General features: G+C 46.5%; 1 protein-coding gene across 4 annotated transcripts in view; it reads right to left on the bottom strand.

The window, feature by feature from the left end:
- Positions 1 to 4,973: 4,973 nt before the first annotated feature.
- LOC106568937 (SPRY domain-containing SOCS box protein 4) overlaps positions 4,974 to 16,884 on the bottom strand; it is a 122,149-nt gene continuing 110,238 nt past the window's right edge. For all 4 annotated transcript variants that reach the window (XM_014139784.3, XM_014139787.3, XM_082960768.1 and 1 more), the window contains one exon: positions 4,974 to 6,215. In XM_014139784.3, coding sequence (XP_013995259.1) covers positions 6,088 to 6,215 — 128 coding nt within the window. In that variant the 3' untranslated portion in view covers positions 4,974 to 6,087. The remainder of the gene's footprint in view (positions 6,216 to 16,884) is intronic.

The raw sequence follows: 16,884 nt of genomic DNA, 5'->3' as shown, positions 1-16,884 counted from the left end.
ACATGGGACACGACAGGACAAAGACAAAGATGTCTGACTGCTATGCCATCTTGGATTAACTGATGCAGCTTTGTTTACAAGTTCGAACACAGGAATATGAGATGTAATCTATACCTCTAGTAGGATGATAGTAATCTTCATTATTTAGGTTAATGATTCTTCAATTTGAGTGTAATTATTTCTATATAGCCTACACTTTCTCGTTCTTAACTTCATATGAGTGGGGTGGGCGTGGCCTTGTGACAATGATCTTAAGAGCAGCTGCTCACCAATTTGACGGCTCCAACGCAGTTCCACCTCCAAAACATCTGATATCGCCGGTAAACGCTTGATCTGATTGGATCTAGGCCTAAAGTACGTACATAGCAAATGACAAAGCAGCAGAAGAATTCAGTGCGAGTAATCAGGCTACATGTGATGTAAGTCAGGGATAGACAACTTTGATGTGGGTGGGAGCCCCCCAAAAAAATCGGAAGTCATCATGAGGGGCCACAGTGGTTTGCGGGTCAGCATACCCACATCCATACACACACATGCAGTCAGAGCCAGCAATCGCCTTTTGGGGGCCCTAAGCAAAATGTTTTTAATATGATATCGGGACCCCCCCCCCGTAATTTCACTCTGATTACTACAAGTTTAGATAGCTGGCCGCTAGACTAATTTATCAATCTACATCTGTTTTGCTGACATGGGCTAATTCAGTGACATAAGAGAAAAACAGCTGATGTACATTTATTCTAACAGTATGTTGAGACCCTGAATGAGTTCCTAAAACATTTTTGGGGTATTTCATTTTTTTGTTGGGGGGGGGGGGGGATGAATTGAGCCGCGGGCCTACAAAAAAATCCTTCTATTTACCCAGTTCCCATCATCCCCAAAGAAAGTCACACTCTCTAGAAAGGTTACGCATCAATGGACTGCGTTTCACGCCTAGGCTGCTTTTTTGCCTCTTTACCACTTAAGAGGTCTTTGGAGATTTGGTTTGAGGAAATGGATGCTGGATAATGCCCACCAAGAATATGAGAGGAGAGATGGAGTAGCCTAACCTTTTCCAAGGTTATTCTCGTTTTATTCCATCGGTAACAATTTGTCTTTTAAGGCTTTACAGCTGATATCATCCACTAGGGCTGCGCCTGAGAACCTTTCAAGTTATGAACAAGCTTTGAATAGGTTTTTAACCTCATACCTACTGTTAAAGTTTGGGAATTAATATTTTTATTGCCTGTATTCAGATGCCTTATGAATATCTTTGAAAGTTAATGCAAAGTAGTTCCGAATAGCACCATTTCGATCATTCGACTTTACAACTCCCCGTAGCAAAAATACGTTTCTACACCTTCCTGCATTTACGTGGATTATTGTGGCGACAAAAGTATGTGGACACCTGCTCGTCGAACATCTCATTCCAAAATCATGGGCATAAATATGGAGTCGGTTCCCCCTATTGCTGATATAACAGCCTCCACTCTTCTAGGAAGGCTTTCCACTAGATGTTGGAACATTGCTGCGGGGACTTGCTTGCATTCAGCCACACGAGCATTAGTGAGGTTGTGCACTGTTGTTGGGTGATTAGGCCTGGCTTGCAGTCGGCATTCCAAATCATCCCAAAGGTGTTCGATGGGGTTGAGGTCAGGGTTCTGTGCAGGCCAGTCATGTTCTTCCACACCGATCTCGACAAACCATTTCCGTATGGACTTCGCTTTGTGCACGGGGGCATTGTCATGCTGAAACAGGCACGGAATTGGAAGCACAGAACCATCTAGAATGTCATTGTATGGTGTAGCGTTAAGATTTCCATTCACTGGAACTAAGGGGCCTACCCCGAACCATGAAAAACAGCCCAAGAACCATCATTATTCCTCCAACAAACTATAGTTGGCACTATGCAGTCGGGCAGGTAGCGTTCTCCTGGCATCTGCCAAACCCAGATTCGTCCATCGGACGGCCAGATGGTGAAGCGTGATTCATCACTCCTGAAAACGTGTCTTCACTGCGCCAGAGTCCAACGGAGGCAAACTTTACACTACTTCAGCTTGACATTGCGCATGGTGATTTTAGGCTTGTGTGTGTGGCTACTCGGTCATGGAAACATTTCACAAAGCTCCCAACGAACAGTTCTTGTGGCGATGTTGCTTTCAAAGGCAGTTTGGAACTCTGTAGTGAGTGTTGCAAACGAGGACAGACGATTTTCATGCACTTCAGCACTAGGCAGTCCCGTTCTGTGAGCTTGTGTGGCCAGCCACTTCGCGGCTGAGCCGTTGTTGCTCCTAGACATTTCCACTTCACAATAATAGCACTTACTGTTGACTGGGGCAGCTTGAACAGGGCAGAAATTTTACAAACTGACTTGTTGGAAAGGTGGCATCCTATGGCAGTGCCATGTTGAAAGTCACTGAGCTCTTCAGTAAGGCCATTATATTGCCAATGTTTGTCTACGGAGATTGCATGGCTGTGTGCTCAATTCTATACACCTGTCAGCAACGGGTGTGGCTGAAATAGCCGAATCCACTCATTTGAAGGGGCATCCACATACACTACATTTATAAAAGTAACATTGTTCAGCAGAGATGAAAGCACCGTGCTGGCAGATGCCTGCTCCACTATCCCGAGTGCCACATTTGGGACATCCACTTAGCATACCCTTTGAAGATCCATTGTTTCCACTAATGCACAAGTCCGTGTATCGATAGCTGACTAAGCTAATGGTTGTACACTAGAACGATAAAGGGAAAGTGATTGTTTGCTAATATGGATGATTGTTAATGAGACCATTGACAGCAACAACATTCAGACTATTACTAGTTGTTCATAGGGTAATAAAAATAACTGGTTCACATTGTTGTACAATTTATCGGTATAGTACTAATTCAGTCAATGTTTCCCAATATGGATTTTGGTCCACATCGCCCAGCTTTACTGTACAGGCTATATTTACAGCTAGCAGTCTGACCGACGCACAAAAATTCACTTTTGTTCAAATTATAACTGCTTGCTTTGAGATTCAATGGTTGAGCTTAGTGGAGTGCTTTGGAAGCAAGTCAACTTGCTGGCCTTTATTATTATTATTTTTTTTACACCTTTATTTAATTAGGCAAGTCAGTTAAGAACAAATTCTTATTTTCAATGACTGCGTAGGAACAGTGGGTTAACTGCCTTGTTCAGGGGCAGAACGAGAGATTTTTACCTTGTCAGCTCGCGGATTCGATCTTGCTAGTCCAACGCTCTAACCACTAGGCTACCTGCTGCCCCCATTCCCAAGAAGGTAAACCCTCATCAGACCTAATTTAAGATGTTCTAAGGAAGTGTCCACTTGAATTCAGCACTGATCATCCACTTAATATCTCTAATCATTTTTAGGGCTCATAGGAAATGACCCCAGCATGTTTAAATAGTCTCTAGTGGGAAAACTCAGTTTCTAGCTTACAGCTCCATTTACTAAGTCTACAATAGAGATTTGAGGCTGAGAAATATGGAGTGGGAGGTAGCTAGAGAGAGGTAGGGTAGAGATGGATCGAGAGGTAGGTAGAGATGGAGTGAGATCTAGAGTAGGTAAATGGAGATAGGGGTAGGTAGAGAATGAGAGAGTTAGGTAGCGATGCAGAGAGGGGGTAGGGAGTTAAGTCAGATGCGGTCGAGGGATGACGAGGTTACACAAACTGTCACAGCTGGATTTGAGGATGCCCTGGTTTCCCCTGAGCGTGACTGACGGTATAAACAAAGAGGGAGAAAAACAGGTAAAAAACAAATCTGCCTTCCTTGGCTTTATCAAAAAAGAACACACACACACTCCCCCGTCCTCCCTAAACACACACACACACACACACACACACACACTCCCCCGTCCTCCCTAAACACACACACACACACACACTCCCCCGTCCTCCCTAAACACACACACACACACACACACTCCCCCGTCCTCCCTAAACACACACACACACACTCCCCCGTCCTCCCTAAACACACACACGCACACACTCCCCCGTCCTCCCTAAACACACACACGCACACACTCCCCCGTCCTCCCTAAACACACACACACACACACTCCCCCGTCCTCCCTAAACACACACACACACACACTCCCCCGTCCTCCCTAAACACACACACGCACACACTCCCCCGTCCTCCCTAAACACACACACGCACACACTCCCCCGTCCTCCCTAAACACACACACGCACACACTCCCCCGTCCTCCCTAAACACACACACACACACACACACTCCCCCGTCCTCCCTAAACACACACACGCACACACTCCCCCGTCCTCCCTAAACACACACACGCACACACTCCCCCGTCCTCCCTAAACACACACACGCACACACTCCCCCGTCCTCCCTAAACACACACACACACACTCCCCCGTCCTCCCTAAACACACACACACACACACTCCCCCGTCCTCCCTAAACACACACACGCACACACTCCCCCGTCCTCCCTAAACACACACACGCACACACTCCCCCGTCCTCCCTAAACACACACACGCACACACTCCCCCGTCCTCCCTAAACACACACACGCACACACTCCCCCGTCCTCCCTAAACACACACACACACACACACACTCCCCCGTCCTCCCTAAACACACACACGCACACACTCCCCCGTCCTCCCTAAACACACACACGCACACACTCCCCCGTCCTCCCTAAACACACACACGCACACACTCCCCCGTCCTCCCTAAACACACACACACTCCCCCGTCCTCCCTAAACACACACACACACACTCCCCCGTCCTCCCTAAACACACACACACACACACTCCCCCGTCCTCCCTAAACACACACACACACACACTCCCCCGTCCTCCCTAAACACACACACACACACTCCCCCGTCCTCCCTAAACACACACACACACACTCCCCCGTCCTCCCTAAACACACACACACACACACACACACGCTGGCAGCCCATCCTTGATACGGAGGAAATTACCATCCAAGAAAACAAATGGCTTTTTCATTCACTTGGCTTTTATTCACATTTCAGATCTGCTAACAGCACTGCCCATACATTCCACTGTGTATGCCCCCGAATGGCCCTGGTCTCCCATCCAAGCAGGCAGATATAGATTAAAACCCTCAGTGATTGTATAATAATAATGATAATAATAATAATTAAAGCAGCATCCGGTTTAAAAAGCCTTAGGGTGACAGCGCTGATCATCTCCCATATCGGTGTAGTATATTTACCTGAACGTAACCATGATCAATTAAAAAAAAGAAACTACCTCATGATAAATAAACAGTCATCGTAACGTTATCGTCGTCGTCAGAATCAGAATCCACACTAAGAATAAAATATAGGGTACAAACTCAGAAATAAAAGTGACTCAAGCCTCTAGAGAGAAAAAAAAAAAAAGATGACTGCTATGGTGTGTGGTCATCCACACCCCCTCCCAAAATGGCTGCTGTGCCATTTCTTCCCCTTGCATTACTTGACATAGATCCAGAAAAAGTCCAGAACTGGCATAGTCCTTTAATGGGTCCTTTAAGACAACGGGGCAGATATTGTATGTTACCAGTGAGCTACAGTGGGCTCCAGGCCAGATTGAACTGGAAATGGACCGAAACACATCTGAGCCCTGTAGAAAAGTCCTGTGTCTGCCTGCCGACTGGACAGGACATTGACTATAGAGTATCCAGTAGCAGTGATATGATTTCAAAGGCCTCCCGGGGTATTTAGTGTGTGCTTTCTAGGTGCCGTTCTCACTCAAACCAGCAGATGGCAGTAGTCTCCTAACACCCATACTTCAAAGTGACCGTGGACCATACCAGTCCATGAAATAGGGGCTTCATTGGAAGAGAGCTACAGCCATCAATAATTGTAAAAGTCCAAACGTGTCAAAACCCCGAACAAAGTATCAATCATCCTCTGGGTCAAAAACCTGAACACAAGTGTCTATCTATTCATCGCAGAGCTTAATTATCCCACAACGTAAACATTCCACTTCCGGCATCCGCCGTTGTTCATTCGACCCCCCCTGACATTCTGTCCATCTTCCATCACACTTAGTTCGCCATGGTTTCCGTCCAGATGGTCCCAGTTGGTGGAGCGTGGTTTGGTCATTGGTACTGCAGGTAATTCTTGAGAGACTGGGGTAAGGGCAGAGACTCGATCTCCTGGAGGCGCTCTCGGCCCAACGCTACCCGGGCGGCCCGACGACACAGGTCCATCAGGGGGAGGGGCTCCGCTGTAACCAGGAAGAGAAGAGGAAAGGTTAGTTGGTGGTTTCTACAATTGAAAAAAAAGTCAGCAAAATACAGAATTCACTTTTTACTGTTCGTGACAAGGAAACAGGATATCTGACAGTGTGAAAAAGAAAATAGAAAATAAGTGACAAGTGTCACTGGTCAAAACGTTTCATTTATACTCTGGTGGAATGTCTGTAGAGTAGTGTAGACTGCCAGTTTCCTTGTGGCACACACATAAAAACAGTTCAAGTCTCTGCGACTGTAGCAACATCTGTTGTCGTGGTTACCGGACTGCCACAGCAACCAGACCAAATCCTCCTGTGACAAGATGTAGGAGTTCTAAAATTCCTCAATAGAATGAACTACTTTTATTTCATCACACTGTGGCATGAAGATATTTTCTGTAAGCTCGCCATTACCTTGTAAATAATGATAATCTCAGTTTATTTTCCTGTAATAATGCATAAAAAGTAAGTTAAGAGATTGTCAGCTATAGTTAGCTAGCAACGAACCAAGACATTGTTTAGAAAATTACTTTTAGCTGCAAGGCTTGCTAGATTGACATTTACTGAATTCTGTTTTAAAACGGATGGGTTTCTTGGTGTTAAAATAGAGGTATGCATGCTATTTGGAGCACTGGGCTGCTGATGTCATTCTTTATTCTTTTTCATATTGACAAGTTCGATATCGGACGACAACAGAATGTTCATGAAGTCGCTACGCCAATTGCCTACAGATCCGTCGATAGACCAGCGTTAAGTGTATCAGATCAGTGCATGCGTGCATGTATCGGCGTACTGTATGTGTTTAACTATGCATAAAAGAGAAGCACACAAGCAATGTTGTAATTCACCTCTCCCTACCACTTTCCAGCTGACGCTCCCATCGATCACCTTTAGTGCCGGCTCCCTTTCACAAGGCCTTATAAATTACACGAGCAGCCCGGTTGCTAGAATGACATCATTGCCTCCCATCTGCCTAGACCCATTTCCCCATAAAGACCCTAAGCCATGACCCATATACCTACAGTACAAAGGCGTTGCTCCTACAACCTTAGAACTTGGGCTGCATCCCAATACGATTCAATGTCTTTGTTTACTGGTGTGTCCATTCACTCTTAACTATCATTATATTAAAAGTCTTGGGCTGCATCCCAATACCCTTGAGGTTTCTTTACTAGCCTCCTTTCCCTCTGGACTACTAGTATGTGAAAAGAATGGGTGTTATCATACTGATCGGGTGAAGAAGAGGAGACAAGGACAGGTAGCTACTCCATCATGAAAACACATTTGTTGACATTTTATTAGTGAAGTGGAGCCACCTTTGGATAAACTAATTACAAATGCCAATCTAAAAAGGGACAGTGTTAATTTTCACGGTTCTGTTTGACTCGTCTCCTGCAGGTTTTGATGAAAGGTATTGTTGCTAGTGAATTATGAGCCACTCATGTAGGGCTGCCAACTTTGACTCAGATCAAAATATATATATATATATATATATATATATATAAAATAATCGGGGAGATTGATTACATTCCATGTACTCCTTTCAGTCGGGCATTCATTAGAATATCCTGTAATAGCTGTACTGCTCATACTCAAGTTGTATTCCTTGGGGACTCTAGGCTGAACTGGAAGGGTTGGCAACGGCAACACTACTTTCGTTGTGCATTGTAGTGTTTTGGGACAGCAACCTTATCTAATTAACGGAAATTACATGTTCTATTTCACCCTTGCCGTTAGCTCATACCGCTCTCCGATTGGCCCATATTCAAAACCTTTGACATCACACGGTTGGGTGGATGGTTGGGAGGGGGTGGGGGATATGTCCCTGAATGTTCTATTTCAACCTTGATGTGAGCTCATACCGCTCTCCGATTGGCCCAATAGCTCACATTCAAAACCTTTGATTTGCTTAATTACATCACACGGTTGGGCGGATGGCTGGGAGGGGTGAGGGGCATGTCCCTGCCCATGACCTCTGTGACCCTTGCCATCAGTGCCAGTGGAGGTTGGCCCAGGGATAGAAGATGGCGGGAAACGGGGCACAGAGATGGACAGCACCAGAAATATGGACATATGACGAGATGCGGATGTCTCTGCCTTAACAATGGGAATTGTTGTCCACAGAGCGGATTGGTGGACACATCTCGTTGAGTATTTTTTGGGAATATTCAATGAGAGGTGTTGACATGAACCGCCCGTATTGAACGGACAGTCAGATCTGCTGACCTATACATAGACCGTCTCGAACTTCCAACAGAGACAACTCCGAAATGAAGCGTTATTTCCCTCAAATTTGCCGGGATGTCACACTTATCAGTGCCCTTGTAACAACCTAAGAATTACGCAACTTCTATTAGATCAAATAAGCCTCACGTTTCAAAATAGCAATTAATGGTTATATCGACTAAAATCGACACGCTCTCACTGGCCCCAACACAAAAACTCCTCACCGGCTTAATAATTAAATAACTACTTAAACCTGGACAGATTTGGGCAGAGATCGGGCTCTCGCTTCACTGCTCTCTCTGGTACCACTCATCCAGATAGATAGATAGACACAGAGAGACAGAGAGAGTGAGTGTATGGTGACATGCCACGTGCTGTTGCCTGAGGGATGCAACGCCACAGTCGTGCTACAGTACAGCTTTGACAAAGAAACCAGAAACTGAAACGTTGGCCACTGAAATAAAATTGTGAAACATTGAGCACAATTCAGATCGATACCCATAATTGCTAACCCATTGGTCTCATCCATAAGCCACAAAAATTGAGAAAGAGCTTTGAAACGAACAAACAAAACGGGGTCTCGCCTCAGAGTTTGTTGAAGTGACCTGGCAGTTACAACATTGACATACCCATTTCTAACAGACCTGGTCGACACAGCCAGCGTCTCGCCCTGCTGTCCTTCTGTAGGAAAACACTCACCCCCACCAACCTCCCACCTGTTCTCCTACCAGCATTGCTGAGCTCAAGGTTAACCCCACGCGTTAGAGACTTGTCCGTCTCAGATGATACACTTACCCACGTGCTCAAAGTTATCGATACACGGTAATTCGTCAATACACACTCCCACACACTTCTCATTAGACAGAGGCGCGTCACATACAAATTACACAATACGTTCAGGCACACTTCTTACCATACTGTGTTCCTGTAACAATAAGCAGGTGTTGAGAAAGAGTCGCAAACCTCTGCACAGCGCTCTCTATTGCATGGCTATTAGGAGTGGGCACTTATCAAATAACAGTAAGCAAATGCATTCCATTATAGGAGGAGGGGGAGACTAACTGGGTTCAACAGATGCCTTTATTCTAGTAAATATAGGAAACACAATATGAATTACAATGGGTGAGTAAAGCACTAGGTGATACAAGGTGGTACACACACACACACACACACACACACACACACACACACACACACACACACACACACACACACACACACACACACACACACACACACACACACACACACACACACACACACACACACACACACACACACACACACACACACACACACACACACACACACACACACCGCCCGCCGGGAGTGTGAGCATGAGAACCAGCTCTGTCAGGTTAATGCTGGACTTAACCAGAATCTCAAAGCATATAAAATAACAAGGCCCTCGTTATCTTGGCTAAATATAGACAACAGAATTAAAGAAACGGATGCTAAGCTGGCTTTGCCCCCAGGTAATGGGAGAGTGCGCGTGCACGTGTCTTGACAATAAAAGTGGGTGCGGCAAGCTGAACGTGCACCTGAAAGCATAAAACACCGGTAGTAATGTTCAGTGTGCTAGCTACAAGAAAAAATGACAAACACTTGGCGCTAATAGAAAGCATTTTTCAAGGAACAGGAGCACTTTCTAAAACCTGCCTAAGTCTAAACGGTATATCAGTAGTCAAAAACCCTGCCGATGAAAAGACGGTGTGGGCAGGCTTTTGCTCAAGCGCAGCACTAAACCACTCCAGATTCAGCAAAACAAGGTCTTGATTATTAAGCGGTTGGCAAAATCTGGTGTTTTAGTGGCGGGTTGGAACAAAGCTGCTCGATACTGTCCTCAGCGTAACCTTGCAGAGTGCAATCCGTCTTCCAGTGGTACAGTAGACCTACCATTTGTCAAGACCCCCTGACTAGCCAATGGAGGCTACTCTGTCATACTGGCACACAGACAGCGTCTTCTCTTCCCTCTGCCAAATCCTAAAAGCATTTCAGACGCACTGCACCACAGTGCGGGCAAGACCACGCCTTTACACTTGCCAAAAAAAAACAAGGCGGCCAAACATGGAATTTCTATTTTTGTTTTAGGATCTGTTTCGTTCTCGGTGACCTTGGTTTGCCTTTTCCCTCTTATTGGTCTTTCATGCTGTGTTTCCTTCTGAAAATGGACCAGTGAAAATGCTTTGTACATCAGGATCTATATATCCCAAGATGTTCCAGATGTGTCCTGGTCTTTCAGGCGTACAATATACCAACGTATGGTTATCACATACTGTACATAGTGCTCGCTGTGTGGTTTAAGCCCTGGCGTTATCGAAAGTGTGAAGTGCCGCCCCCCACATAGCAGAGGACAGAAACATGCTACAATGTCACTGTACCCTAGAGCCTCCATTCCAGTCTGCTTCTGCTTTAGTGAGACGATGACAAGTTGGCTAAAGCAGCAGAGCACAACTCTAGTCTATGCAGGCCACAGTCCTGCTGGTTTCCATTTCTCCCTGGAACTTAATTGATCAATTAAGGTTATTGACTGGCTAAAGAGTCTACAGACTTATCAATCAGGTATAAAAGGAAAAAGTAGAAAACCGGAAGACACTTCGGGCCTTCGAGGACCATCCGGAGCAATGCGTCACTGTTCTACAGTCAACAATGAAGCATTGTTAAAAGAAAGAGTCTTCAGCCAGGTATTGAGGCTATATGCCCTATGAAGTAAAGTCTGCCAAACTCCCAAATACTCCTGGCAGACGGTTCAGAGAGAGTGCAGACCTGTAGACACCACTCCATCTGTTTGAGGGATGTGCACATTCCTGCGTTTGATAAGTCGTAGCATGCTTCGTCTTCATTTATGACATCAACTGCCCATTAGCTGGGGGAAAATAATAATTTGTTCTTCTGCAGAGAAAAAATAACTACTTGGGGCGAAGGATAGGATTTTTCCTGGTTCGTCGTTATGATTATTCCTCAAGCAATTTCTGGAGCCCGGTTGACAAGCTGAGGGACTGAACATATCAGAAAAGGGGCACGTTTTGTAGCGAATCCAATTAATTTGAGCACGCTCAAAAGCTCTTTAGTGCTCAGTAGCGTGGGGACTTTTCTACAGCAGCGCCAGTCTCAGGAGCTTAGCGAATAGGGAGTCACCAGTAGAACTGAGTCACCCATCTCTCTTTGGGGAGCACTAGATGGTTTTCGAACAGCTCTGAGGGAATGATGACAGCCAGGTTTCCCCTAAACAGCCTGGTAGAAGGTTCCATTAAATTAAAAAATAAAAATGTTAAAAGGCAGATGTTCTAAACTAGGACGTTCCACTCCGATCAATCCAAGTCTTTGAACTCCCTATGCTTGTCTGCTGATGACTTGAACGTCAATGAAAAGGAGACCAGTAAGTTAGAGAAGCCCTCACAAGATGTCATGCCTCAGTGGATCCCACTGGGAATGTAATCGAAGAGATCCAGTCCTGCGTGATTAGTGCAGCTAGTAGTCTTTGATCAAGGAAAGGATGGGTCAGAGAGTTTATCAAGAGGCGAGACACCAGACAGCTCAGGACATTTTAAGTGGTGGGAAGTGGAAATACTGTACCACTGCTGGGAAATTCACAGCTCAAAAAAAAACACCATTAGATAAAACTGTTTGTAAAGCTGCACGTTGCAGTATGTCGTAGCAAATCAGCTACAGATTTGCCAACCCTTCGTCGTAAGACGCATGAAAACACAGCTATTTTACACATCAAATATTGTCACACGCTTTCACTGATGACAAGTGACAAGAAAATATCCAGTCATTACACATCACTAGTCATTAACTATTAAATTTGGTCCGGTATGATGGCATCAATTACAATTACAATACATAAGTACCCAAGATACCCTTAGTGGTGACTCACAAAGCCATTATTTGAACATAACGGCAGCAGCATCTATTAATGCTAGCTGATAAACTAACGAGGCGAGTCAGGTTAAGCAGCTAACTCGTTTATCAGGCCAGGCCAAGTCTACTGTAGTGGGAGGGGAGCCACATCTGATGGAGCGCTTGACATGACACTCCTTAGTGACATGCAAATAGACAGTAGTTCAATGGATTTATTGTCAGTCCCTTCAAAAGGCAGCCGGTGTAAAGTGCTTTCGCAGAATCCTGTAATACAGTGTTGCCCAACTCCGGTCCTCGAGTACCCCCCAACAGCACACCTTTTCATTGTGGTCCCGGAGGAGTTGAATGAGGTTCTACAACAAAAATGTGTACTGCTGGGGGTACTCGAGGACTGGAGTTGGGAAACGCTGGATTAGAGGATGCTGCATCAGCAGTCTTTGCCCCGGCTGCCTTTGAAGGGACTGACAATAAATCCACTGTGAAACCCTGATCTAATATGATGGATTTAAAGATTTAAGAAAGATTTAAGAGCGAGAGAGATAGCGAGCGAGAGAGATAGCGAGCGAGAGAGATAGCGAGAGCGCGAGAGATATAGCGAGAGCGCGAGAGATATAGCGAGAGCGCGAGAGATATAGCGAGAGCGCGAGAGATATAGCGAGAGCGCGAGAGATATAGCGAGAGCGCGAGAGATATAGCGAGAGCGCGAGAGATATAGCGAGAGCGCGAGAGCGAGAGACAACGGGCAGGGGAAAAGCTAGATGGACACTTGATCGATATAAAGATCAATTACAAATATGAAAGCACTGTTTGCAGGTGGAGGGGGGGGATAAAGTGAGGTAGATAGACTGGTAGGAAGGTAGAGACCCATACACAGGAGGTTTTCCACTGTGATAAGTGTGCAGATCGGGTGTCTTTGCATTGAACAATCTGGCAGAAAGTCAGAAAGATAGCAGAAGATCCCACGCTGTATGAAACCCAATCCTTCTCTCCTCCGCCCTTCACTTCTTTTCCAAGGGAATAGAATCGCCAGTGTTTGATCTGCTAATAGTGCACCCTTACCAGTCATGGTGGCTTTCCTATGAGTCATACACATTACAGTACTGTGAAGAGGCACACAGGTTCTCCCCCGAGGCTACCATTAGCGATTAACATGGAAAAGAACCCACGCGTCATATGATTTCCATAGCCTCCAACAGCATCCAATTCAATGCGTCCAATTGTATGCCTTTCATTCAATTCCATGCCTTTTGCATTCAAGGGACATACATACACACTGCAGCTACAGGATGATAACAATTGGACGCATCAGAATTGTTCAATGATTGCTTTTTTACATTGCAATTAGTGGGGTCGATCAACCTTCTCTGGGTCACCACCTTGGAAGAAGTTTGTTATGGATTGAATGTCTCCTTGACTTCCACTGTCTCTCAAGCTGCCTGGAAACGTAAACAAGTGGGAAAGATTGATGAAAACACAAACTGATGTAGACACTGATATGTAAACACAGACAGACATGTAGAAACACACAGTACCAGTCAAAAGTTTGGACACCTACTCATTCAAGGGTTTTCTTTATTTTGACTATTTTCTACATTTTCCCAAGACTGTTGGAAAAGCATTCCTCATGAAGCTGGTTGATAGAATGCCAAGAGTGTGCAAAGCTGTCATCAAGGCAAAGGGTGGCTACTTTGAAGAATCTCAAATATAAAATATATTTTGGTTACTACATGATTCCATGTGTTATTTCATAGTTTTGACGTCTTCACTATTATGCTACAATGTAGAAAATAGTACAAATAAAGAAATTCCAGGGTTTGAGTAGGTGTGTCCAAACTTTTGACTGGTACTGTATATAAACACGGATACTCAACTCTGCACCTTAGAGGCTGCTGCACTATATACATAGAATCACTAGCCACTTCAATAATAATAATAATAATAATAATAATAATAATAATAATGTTTACTCATCTCAAATGTATATACTGTATTCTATTAGACGGTATTTTAGTCAACGCCACTTCGACATTGCTCATCCTAATATTTATATATTTCTTAATTCCATTCTTTTACTTTTTAGATGTGTAAAGTTGTGAATTGTTAGACACTACTGCACTGTTGGAGCTAGGAACACAAGCATTTTGCTACAGACATGTAGACACGGAGACACAGACGCAGAGACACAGACGCAGAGACACAGACGCAGAGACACAGACGCAGAGACGCGGAGACACAGACGCAGAGACGCGGAGACACAGACGCAGAGACGCGGAGACACAGACGCAGAGACGCGGAGACACAGACGCAGAGACGCGGAGACACAGACGCAGAGACGCGGAGACACAGACGCAGAGACACAGACGCAGAGACGCGGAGACACAGACGCAGAGACGCGGAGACACAGACGCAGAGACACAGACGCAGAGACACAGACGCAGAGACACAGACGCAGAGACACAGACGCAGAGACGCGGAGACACAGACGCAGAGACGCGGAGACACAGACGCAGAGACACAGACGCAGAGACGCGGAGACACAGACGCAGAGACGCGGAGACACAGACGCAGAGACGCGGAGACACAGACGCAGAGACACAGACGCGGAGACACAGACGCAGAGACGCGGAGACACAGACGCAGAGACGCGGAGACACAGACGCAGAGACGCGGAGACACAGACGCAGAGACGCGGAGACACAGACGCAGAGACGCGGAGACACAGAGACGCGGAGACACAGACGCAGAGACGCGGAGACACAGACGCAGAGACGCGGAGACACAGACGCAGAGACACAGACGCAGAGACGCGGAGACACAGACGCAGAGACGCGGAGACACAGACGCAGAGACACAGACGCAGAGACACAGACGCAGAGACGCGGAGACACAGACGCAGAGACACAGACGCAGAGACGCGGAGACACAGACGCAGAGACACAGACACAGAGACGCGGAGACACAGACGCAGAGACGCGGAGACACAGACGCAGAGACACAGACGCAGAGACGCGGAGACACAGACGCAGAGACGCGGAGACACAGACGCAGAGACGCAGAGACACAGACGCAGAGACGCGGAGACACAGACGCAGAGACGCAGACGCAGAGACACAGACGCAGAGACACAGACGCAGAGACACAGACGCAGAGACACAGACGCAGAGACACAGACGCAGAGACGCAGACGCAGAGACGCGGAGACACAGACGCAGAGACGCGGAGACACAGACGCAGAGACACAGACGCAGAGACACAGACGCAGAGACACAGACGCAGAGACACAGACGCAGAGACGGAGACACAGACGCAGAGACACAGACGCAGAGACACAGACGCGTAGACACAGACGCGTAGACACAGACGCGTAGACACAGACGCAGAGACACAGACGCGGAGACACAGAGACGCGGAGACACAGACGCAGAGACACAGACGCAGAGACGCGGAGACACAGACGCAGAGACACAGACGCAGAGACGCGGAGACACAGACGCAGAGACACAGAGACGCGGAGACACAGAGACGCAGAGACACAGAGACGCAGAGACACAGACGCAGAGACACAGACGCAGAGACACAGACGCAGAGACACAGACGCAGAGACACAGACGCAGAGACACAGACGCAGAGACACAGACGCAGAGACACAGACGCAGAGACACAGACGCAGAGACACAGAGACGCGGAGACACAGACGCAGAGACACAGACGCAGAGACACAGACGCAGAGACACAGACGCAGAGACACAGACGCAGAGACACAGACGCAGAGACATAGACGCAGAGACACAGACGCAGAGACACAGACGCAGAGACGCGGAGACACAGACGCGGAGACACAGACGCGTAGACACAGACGCGTAGACACAGACGCGTAGACACAGACGCGTAGACACAGACGCGTAGACACAGACGCGTAGACACAGACGCGTAGACACAGACGCGTAGACACAGACGCGTAGACACAGACGCGGAAACACAGACGTGTAGACACAGATGTGGAAACACAGACGTGTAGACACAGATGTGGAAACACAGACATGTAGACACAGATGTGGAAACACAGACGTGTAGACACAGATAAGGAAACACAGACACAGATAAGGAAACACAGACAAGGAAACACAGACACAGATAAGGAAACACAGACACAGATAAGGAAACACAGACACAGATAAGGAAACACAGACACAGATAAGGAAACACAGACACAGATAAGGAAACACAGACACAGATAAGGAAACACAGACACAGATAAGGAAACACAGACACAGATTTTGAAACGGACATATAGACACTTGCGAATACATACATGCGCAAATAAACTCTACATACGCACACACTGCCACCCACACCCATTAATTACCACAGGAGCAAATGACTTGCAGAATTAATATTTGACCAGCTTCCCAGTTCTGCCACTGGCATATTTACAGAGGCAAGCTAAGGCTTTGAGGCTCTCTCAAGGACAAATGAGACTGATTCCCACTGTGGATAGAAAGGGCTCTCCTCTGATCCCAGTACATCAGTGCTAGCTACAGTATGTAGGAGAGGAACGGCTGGGGCTGATTAT

The sequence above is a fragment of the Salmo salar genome, chromosome 14 (genome assembly GCF_965601325.2).
Source record: "Salmo salar chromosome 14, fSalSal1, whole genome shotgun sequence".
Classification (NCBI taxonomy): domain Eukaryota; kingdom Metazoa; phylum Chordata; class Actinopteri; order Salmoniformes; family Salmonidae; genus Salmo; species Salmo salar.
This window is presented reverse-complemented; position numbering and strand designations above follow the sequence as displayed.